This window comes from Lolium rigidum, unplaced genomic scaffold (genome assembly GCF_022539505.1).
Source record: "Lolium rigidum isolate FL_2022 unplaced genomic scaffold, APGP_CSIRO_Lrig_0.1 contig_38240_1, whole genome shotgun sequence".
NCBI classification, from domain to species: Eukaryota; Viridiplantae; Streptophyta; class Magnoliopsida; order Poales; family Poaceae; genus Lolium; species Lolium rigidum.
This window is the reverse complement of record NW_025900414.1, coordinates 5,844-15,361: the sequence shown is the minus strand read 5'-3', so window position 1 is coordinate 15,361 and position 9,518 is coordinate 5,844. Positions and strand designations below refer to the sequence as shown.

Sequence of the window (9,518 nt, the reverse complement as noted above, 5' to 3'; positions counted from 1 at the left end):
AATCATATTTGGGAAGTTGTTCACTAGAATGCCTTGTGTGAATTAATATGATGCTTCTTGTCCGTATTTTATTTATCGACTCTTCACTCCATAAACATGTGGTCTTGTTTACCGAGTTCAGTTTCGCTTGGGGACAAGCGAAGTCTAAGCTTGGGGGGAGTTGATACGTCCATTTTGCATCACTATTTTATATCATAATTTACTATTATTCATTGATATATTTCGTATTTGGACATGATACTTATGTTATTTCATCTATTTTGCATGTTTCATGATTATTGGAGGATCGCGCACCGGAGTCAGGATTCTGCTGGAAAAAGCGCCGTCAGAATGCAATATTTCGGAAGATCAGCAATTGACGGGAATTATACTGAAAATCCTATTTTTCCAGAAGACGGAGGTAGCCAAAAGGTGGAGCCGAGGAGGGCCGCCATGGACCCACCTCATAGGCCGGCGCGGGCCAAGGCCTGGCCGCGCCGCCTTGTGAGGAGGGGGCCCACGACCCCCTCTGGCCTCCTCTCCTTCGCGTACTTCTTCGTCCCGAAAACCTAAGCTCCAGAGGATAGTCGCGAATAGTCACAGCCGCCTCTGCGGGGCGGAAAACACCAGAGAGAAAAGAGCTCTCCGGCGGGCAGGAATCCACCGGGGAAATTCCCTCCCGGAGGGGGAAATCGACGCCATCGTCACCGTCATCGAGCTGGACATCATCTCCATCACCATCACCATCATCTTCATCATCATCACCGCCATCTCCACCGCTGCACATCGTCACCGCTGTAACGATTTGGGTTGGATCTTGATTGTTTGATAGGGGAAACTCTCCCGGTGTTGATTTCTACTTGTTATTGATGCTATTGAGTGAAACTATTGAACCAAGGTTTATGTTCAGATTGTTATTCATCATCATATCACCTCCGATCATGTTCCATATGATGTCTCGTGAGTAGTTCGTTTAGTTCTTGAGGACATGGGTGAAGTCTAAATGTTAGTAGTGAATTATGGTTGAGTAATATTCAATGTTATGATATTTAAGTTGTGGTGTTATTCTTCAAGTGGTGTCATGTGAACGTCGACTACATGATACTTCACCTTTATGGGCCTAGGGGAATACATCTTGTACTCATTTGCTAATCGTGGGGTTGCCGGAGTGACAGAAACCTAAACCCCCGTTGGTATATCGATGCAGGAGGGATAGCAGGATCTCAGAGTTTAAGGCTGTGGTTAGATTTATCTTAATTACTTTCTTGTAGTTGCGGATGCTTGCAAGGGGTATAAAACAAGTATGTATTAGTCCTAGGAAGGGCGGTGCATTAGCATAGGTTCACCCACACAACACTTATCAAAACAATGAAGATTAATTAGCTGTATGAAGCGAAAGCACTAGACTAAATTCCCGTGTGTCCTCAAGAACGTTTGGTCATTATAAGTAAACAAACCGGCTTGTCCTTTGTGCTAAAAAGGATTGGGCCACTCGCTGCAATTATTTCTCTCGCATTTTACTTACTCGTACTTTATTTATCCGCTATATCAAAACCCCCGAATACTTGTCTGTGAGCATTTACAGTGAATCCTTCATCGAAACTGCTTGTCAACACCTTCTGCTCCTCGTTGGGTTCGACACTCTTATTTATCGAAAGTACTACGATACCCCCCCTATACTTGTGGGTCATTAGTAACTGTCATTGGGCCATTGAATAGCAGTGAAGGTCGGGTATTTGAAAAAGGGAATCAACCCCGGCAAATTTGAACGAAAAGAATGTTTCTTTGAATGAAAGCTTTGAAGATCATCAGCGTGATTGATGGGAACAGCCGTTTGGAAAGTGGAATTAAGGTTGGGCGCCAAATGAGGGTGAAGAGGAGGGAACTGCATGTGTTGAAAAACTGACTGACAAACGTTTTGACCCTGAAAAGGAAGATTTTTTTCCTTTGTACCATCTGCCATTCTGAGTCTATTCCCTTGTAGTATTTCTTTTCTTCTATCAACCAATTTGGACCACCTTGACCCGATTTAAGAAAAAATCAAACATAGGGGTGCAAACTTTGGATGATTGTAAATCTCAAACCCTACTGCTGTTGAGGCCACAGAAAATTGAAAACTTATATCCCTTAGATGTCTAACTTTGAAGGAAGAAGCATTGCCCCCAAAACAAGATTGTAGAGTAATAGCCACAATATGAATATCAATTTTGAAACAAGCTTTTCCAAATGAGACAACTAGCAAAAAAGCTCTTCTGTGATAATAGTTGGCAAGTGTAACAGGATGGCCAAACTTACTTTTGCAAGCTGCTTCAAAGGAAACTCCTCTTTAGAAATCCAAAGCAAGATCCCTATTGGTGACTTCTAAAATATTGCTCTTTTGAGAATTGTCTAACTTTGAACTTGTAGACTTCAACAATTGCACCCCTAAGACTAGAGAGTCAGATATAATGCGCTCTCCCACAACAACAGTATGTGATTTTAGGTCCAAGATTAAACCAGAATGAACCCTTTCATTTTCCAAAAGAAATCTAGCATCCAGAACCTCCTCATGCATATCAAGGAGAACCAACCTCTTGGCTTGAGGCCTCAGCAGAAGAAAAGCTTGAATAGAGCAAGAACCATTGTGAAAACAAGAGCAAGTAGCCTTCCAGCGAACAGGACGAGCTTCTAGCAAGGAGGAAGCATTCAAAGGTTTGGGAGAATTCACCACTTGTAGAAAACTTCTTGTGTCCTTGGTTGATTTAGATCCAGGGGCATGGAAATCAGCCACTATAGAAATATTGGAGGAACTAACACATTCACCCACCAAAACAGAATGATCTTTGAAGTCCAAAATATTACCAGTCACGACTTGTTCACCTTGAAGTAAGAATCTAGCAGAGATCACTTGCTCTTTGGGATCAACCAAAATAATCCTTTTTTGCATGTGGCTTCAAAATAAGGAATGCAGACTTTCCCATAGGTATTTTTGAATCCATTTGACCCAAAGAAGAAAAATTCATCCTCCATCTAAGAGGAGTGGGTTCCGAAAATGATGAGAAACCCGGTGGAGAAACAAGGTAATCTTGCACAAAAACCAGATGAGAAGGAAACCTTATTGAAGATCCAGGGTAAAAGACTTCCCCATCACGAAGAGTTTTACCAACCAAAGGAGAGTCCTTGTGATTTACTAAAGCCAACCAATTGTTCGGCCACAAAAGGAGAAACCCAGAGGCAGAATTGCTAACACCGTTGGCAAGGAGAGATTCAAAGGAAACTTTCCAACGGCCAAGAGGGGAAGGAGGGGGAGCCATGAGGGAGATCACCTTGGAGAGGAGCTAACGCCGCAAAAGATGATTAGAGCAGCTTGGAGAGATCACCGGGGATCAGAAGGGGCGCCGGAGGAGAAGGTGGTGGCTAGGGGGAGAGCCATCCTTCGCCTTCATCGGGACTCCTCATAATGTGCAAGTTCAGAAGGTTGATTTGCGTCTTTGATATAATTTAGATTGCACACCGTTGCAATAATTAGTCATTGATGACGCTGGGACTCCAATTGCAGAGTATTGTGTCAGCAAAGTATTTTCCCCACAAAGGTGACTCGAGGGTTTGTATCGAACTCTCAGGGAACTGAGCAAAGAGCTTTCTCTCTCTCTCTCTCTCTCTCTCTCTCTCTCTCCTTCTAGCAATCCCGCAAAGTAAAATAAAAACCTTGTGTCCCCAACTCCACTGTGTGGTTGTCAAGCACGAGGTTTCGCGTAAGTAAATAAAACACAAGTAATAATAAAACAAGTAAACTAGATAGAATAAAGTAACTAAGTAAAAAAACAGTAAAAAGGTTGATTATTTTTGGTGTTTTGGATGCAAATGAGAAAAGTAGATTTTTTTGCATTTTCAGATTAAAATAGTGCAACAAATAGAAAACAAGATAAAATTAATATAAATGTGTTTCTTATGATAAAAAGTGGACCGGGTTCATGGATTCACTTGACTATTCTCTCTTTTAAGTTGTAGTGGACAATAACAATTCATCAATGAGATATGAAGATGCAAAATAATAACATGTGAAAGATACACATTCATATGTGCATCACGTCCTAACATAGAGATGATGCAAAAAAATCTCTCTTATACTCCACAAGAAAGAGAAAACTGCATGCAATCTTGTATGCAGAATTAACAGAGCATAGCCATACGTACTTTGACATGATCTTTGCATATCAAATATGCTACCTTGAACAAATAAGATCATCACTTTTGTCACGTGACGAACATAGTACATGCATTCACTTTATCCCTAATAAGGTAGCAAAACAAAAAGCAAAACCATAATAGATCACAAATTTGTTGTCACTATCCAATCACTAAAACCATGTTACTCCATCTAATACACACATCACCCCACACATGTCTTCCATATAAGTTGGATCAGAACAAATATACTTAAGAACGGGATACATAATATGCATCTAGCAATACATCTTGCACATAATATGATCATATATCATAGCACAATATCATATAATAAGGATACACCACATAGGTATTACAAATATGGCCATAATCATGTAGGGCGGCTCATATGGCACTAAGAACTATTAAGAACATGAGAGAAATAGATCAAGCTACGACCACAAACCCGTAGTCCAGAGGTGGACTACTCCCCATTGATCGTGGTGATGATGATGAAGACGTTGGAGAAGGTGGAGATCTCTCCGGCGTTGATCCCGACGGAGTTTCCCCCTCCAATCTTCATTGATGCAGTCTCTGTTTTCGTGTTTCTATCTTCTGCGACGCTCTCCTCTCGAGAACTCTTTAGAGCCATATATATAGTGATTTTTAGATCAAAATACGTCGGTGGGCGAAAGAATCAAGTGAATTGGACGATCGGCGGTCAAAAGACACCTGGTGGCGCGCCCAGACATGTAGGACGCGCCACCTGGTGTCTTTTGGGCCTCAGGCCCATCCAGGTATACTTCCAAGGCTGCAGGGTGCTTCTCCCGATGAAAAAATGACGCTCCAAAAATTACAGATCAATTTGACTCCGTATAGGTCTCTGAAAGTGAAAAATACGAGAAACATGAAATTGTTGTTCTGCAGAATAAATAACCAAATAAAGGGGATCATTGGTAAATCCCCATAAATCAATGTAAAACATGATATTATCATCATATATGTTGTAAATATGTGAGAATTTAATATGATAAAGGACAAAGTTCGTATGCATTTTACATGCATCAACATCACCAAGTTTAACCTATGCTCGTCCCGAGCATAAAGATGATAACACTAACATGAACTTTAAAGTTTATTATATAGTTCGCGGGATCACATCGACCTACATATGCTGATCTTTTCTAACAAAACATGCAAAATATTAACATAGAGTAAAACCGTGCTTTAAACTTCCTAGATTGATCCTTCAATATAATTTTTACTAAGTGGTTCACAAATGCACGACGAGGTAAAAAATGTGGAGTTCAATCTAAGAGAACTCCAGCATATACCTTCCCTCTTTATCCGAGCGGTCCTGTCGGTTGCGTTGGTCGCTAGGACCTGAAGAAATCGATTCTAAGGAAGCACGTTCAGGTTAATAACCCAGAAGAATAAATATATACTTAGTGTTTACTTGCTCTATGTGCATAGTGGGCCAATGCATCCTATGGCGAAACAAAGGGAATATCATACAAGAACTTCACAACCCCTTTAGATCTTACCCCAGTAGTCACTTTAAGATCACCCTTTTCCAAGCTAATCCTTGCCTACAATATTAAATAACTGTTACGTCAGTATTGGGCAAATTGCAAAACAAGATTTATTAAATAAAAGGAAAGTCATCACAATAACATGCCATGAAGGAAAATGCATATTTAACAATATATTGACCCTGGTTAGAAGAAGACTGCATAATTTTTTTCTATTTTAGTGGGTATAGATATTTGAGAGTGTTGTGACCTAATTTACCAAAATTTACTTGTACCAATTTTTCAGGTCAATTTCAGTAGATATACTGAAGGAAGCATCAAACATCCACTATTGAAGCAGTTATCACTAGACCTATTTAAGCCTGAGTGTGCTGGTTTGAAGAAACATGATAGCTTTTCAAAATGGATGAGTAAAGAACTTCCACAGGTGGTTGATTTGGATATGAAATCCAACTGCGATGCTTTCTGGAGTGGCATTGAGACTGTGAGTGTTGCTGATGGTTCCATTATGCCAACTGAACAGCTAGATGCTTATGCAGTGAGCCCTTCACTTTCTCCAAACCAGTTATTCAGCATTCTGGATGTTTCACCAAGCTGCATGTATATTGGTCAAAAGACAAAGGTATGCAAGTTAATTAATCTTCCTACTTATTGTTATTCTCTCAATTCAGGCATATTTATGATGATAATTCTACTCTAGTTAGTTTACTCCGCAATTTGTAGTACTAGTTTCCTTTTTTTTTCTTTTCTGGTGGCTAAATTATACTAATTACGCAGGTTTCAGTTACTGGTACATTCTTGGCAAAGAAGGAGCATGTGGAAAACTGTAAGTGGTCGTGTATGTTTGGGGATGTTGAAGTACCAGCTGAGGTTTTAACAGATGGCACCCTTCGCTGCTGTGCGCCAGCACATCGATCTGGTAGAGTTCCTTTCTATGTGACCTGCTCAAACAGGGTCGCTTGTAGTGAAGTGCGAGAATTTGAGTATAGAGATTCTGATTACCAGTACATGGAGACTTCATACTCTCAAGCTAATGGTGTAAATGAAATGCACCTGCATATTCGTCTTGAGAAGCTTCTTTCCTTGGGGCCAGATGACCAGCAGCTGCTTTTCTTGAGCAGTGGGAATGAGAAACACGAGCTAATCAATGCTGTTAATTCCTTGATGCTCGATGAGAAATGGTCAGACCAGGGATCAATATCTGATGGGAAAGAAGTTTTGTTGACAAGGGACCAAACTTCAAAGAAATCTGTGAAAGAGAGGCTTCACTATTGGCTTATCTATAAAATAAATGATGACGGAAAGGGTCCAAATGTGCTGTGCAAGGAAGGGCAGGGTGTAATTCATTTGGTAGCTGCACTGGGCTATGATTGGGCTATAAGACCGATAATTGTTGCTGGTGTCAATGTGAACTTTAGAGATGCTCATGGATGGACTGCACTTCACTGGGCTGCATCCTGTGGAAGGTATTGTCAAACATATTCCACTAATGGCTGTTCCAAATAGTGTAGGTTATGGTGTAGAATCACTTTAGGACTTTTTGATTATACCCTCCATCTCTCTTCCATCCCCATCCACTTGCACCTGGTTCCTAGAAAAAATAGCGAAGTAAATGGATGGTAAAAACATGTGTAATGCATCGCAGTTTTTTCCTGTTATGTTTAACTCATATATTTGTATATTCTTTGTAGAGAGCGGTCAGTTGGCATCCTTATGGCAAATGGAGCTGGAGCAGGTCTATTAACAGATCCCAATTCTGAATTTCCTTCTGGAAGAACTCCAGCAGACTTAGCCTCAGCAAATGGACACAAGGGCATTGCTGGTTTTCTTGCAGAATCTGCTTTGACAAGCCATCTGTCACAACTTACTATAAGGGAATCAAAGGATAGCAGTGTGCAAGAAGTTTCTGGATTACCAGTTGTTGTTAATCTCGATGAAACCAATTCTTCCCAGCTTGCTGTAGAGGATTCTCATGCTGAATCACTACAAGGTTCATTAAGTGCTGTCCGTAAATCCCATCAAGCTGCAGCTAGGATATTTCAAGCATTCAGGGTGGAGTCATTCCACAGAAAGAAGGTTGTGGAATATGGAGATGACGATTGTGGATTATCTGATGAACACACACTTTCACTTGTTTCTCTTAAAAATGTCAAACCGGGACAACACGATACACATTTGCATTCTGCTGCAGTTCGTATCCAAAACAAGTTCCGTGGTTGGAAGGGGAGAAGGGAGTTTATGATCATTCGCCAGAGAATTGTCAAATTACAGGTATTTCTTGTGACCAAGAGCTATATTTTGTATTTATCTGCATACCCACTGAATTTCTGTGACTATTGGGTTTCAAATTATTTCATCAAACTGGTCCAAATTTTTGATTCTTTCTTGGATCTGTTAGCTATTAATCCCATACATTTCCTCTGATGGAAAATAGTGGTGTGGCTCAGAGATCATGATGCATGCTACATTCTTTAAAAAAAATCAAACTAGAATGTTGTTCTTTGAGATGGTTGTGCATGCTTCACAAACACAGGCATCTATTTCCTCGTTGTGTTTGGTCCAGCTAATAGTCTTGATGCTAAACTTCTGTTTTTATATTCATTCAATCATACATAACAGAGAAGTTACTATATATCCTACTCTGTCCGAAGTTAGATATATGCCATTAGATGTGCAATGTGTCACTTGCACTAGTTGTCAGCAGTTAATATGGTCGTGTGTTGTTGACATCTACTCACTGACTTGGCAACTATGAAAACCTCAACAGTCCTTTTCAAGGATGATATTAATCCTATCTTTGGTTTTATCTCTAGGCTCATGTACGTGGACACCAAGTGAGGAAAAACTACCGGAAAGTCGTTTGGTCAGTCGGTATCATGGAGAAAGTTATCCTGAGATGGAGGAGAAAGAGACCTGGCTTGCGTGGGATCCGACCTGGGAATCAGCTAGAAGGCCCATCACAGCAGATCCAACCTGCAAAGGCAGAAGATGAATACGACTTCTTGCAGGATGGTAAGAGGCAGGCCGAAGCCAGACTGCAGAGAGCGCTTGCCCGTGTGCACTCCATGGCTCAGTATCCAGAAGCAAGGGAGCAGTATCAGAGGCTCACAACTTGTGTTGCTGAAATGCAACAGTCCAGGGTATGTACAATTTCTGTCTGTTAGTGGTTACACTCGTGTTGGGTGCCTGGTATAATTGTGCTGACACGTATGCTGGTGGTCTTGAACAGGTGATGCAGGATGAGATGTTAAGCGAGGCAGCCAATGGTACTGATTTCATGGCTGGGCTGGAGGACTTGATCCCGAGAGACGATGCGCAGATGTCTGTTATCTGGTGATATTTTGAAGGTAGTAGGATCAGGTTGCTGCCTAGCTTGTAGTTCGTGGCCACACTAGCTTTGTAAATTGTTTCTCGCTAGTGGTTTGGTTAGCTGCTCACCGTTTGACTCTGGTATTGTGCGGGCCTATTCGTTATGTAACTCAGTGCACTGATTATTAGTAGTACTAGAACATTTTTTGGATTCTTTAACTCTGCCCGTGTGCTATTATATATTCTGTAACTTAGTACACTGGCAGAAATTCAATTCGGCTCCCGGGTGCGTATGCTCCCCATACCAAAATATTATATTTTGAGTTGTCGAAAAATTTTGACAAAAAATTCTACATGTACATCTCCATAATATATGTTCATTCGTCAAGTTTCACGAAAAATCAATTTTTTTTGTGGTCTATGTAAAAAAGAGAAAATTTATCTTGTAAAAAAATCATTATTTTTAGCGCCGAGTTTTGTCTTTTTTACACACGTCACATGATAAGTCCATTTTTTATGAAACAACTTTGTAAGCGTGTAGCACGTGAA

General features: G+C 40.7%; 1 protein-coding gene across 1 annotated transcript; it reads left to right on the top strand.

Moving 5' to 3' along the window:
• Window positions 1-5,601: 5,601 nt before the first annotated feature.
• On the top strand, window positions 5,602-9,232 carry LOC124681269 (calmodulin-binding transcription activator 2-like). The gene is made up of 5 exons (XM_047216202.1): window positions 5,602-6,282; window positions 6,438-7,126; window positions 7,352-7,931; window positions 8,474-8,800; window positions 8,890-9,232. The coding sequence occupies exons 1-5, from the start codon at window positions 6,067-6,069 to the stop codon at window positions 8,995-8,997; spliced, it is 1,920 nt and encodes a 639-aa protein (XP_047072158.1). The 5' UTR covers window positions 5,602-6,066; the 3' UTR covers window positions 8,998-9,232.
• Window positions 9,233-9,518: the final 286 nt, after the last annotated feature.

What these genes read in the sequence shown, in the direction of transcription:
- LOC124681269 (XM_047216202.1), top strand. Translation starts at nt 6,067, where the DNA reads ATGAGTAAAGAACTTCCACAGGTGGTTGATTTGGATATGAAATCCAAC. An exon ending in ATATTGGTCAAAAGACAAAG is followed by an intron (nt 6,283 to 6,437) that starts GTATGCAAGTTA and finishes CTAATTACGCAG; the next exon opens with GTTTCAGTTACTGGTACATT. An exon ending in AGAGAATTGTCAAATTACAG is followed by an intron (nt 7,932 to 8,473) that starts GTATTTCTTGTG and finishes TTTTATCTCTAG; the next exon opens with GCTCATGTACGTGGACACCA.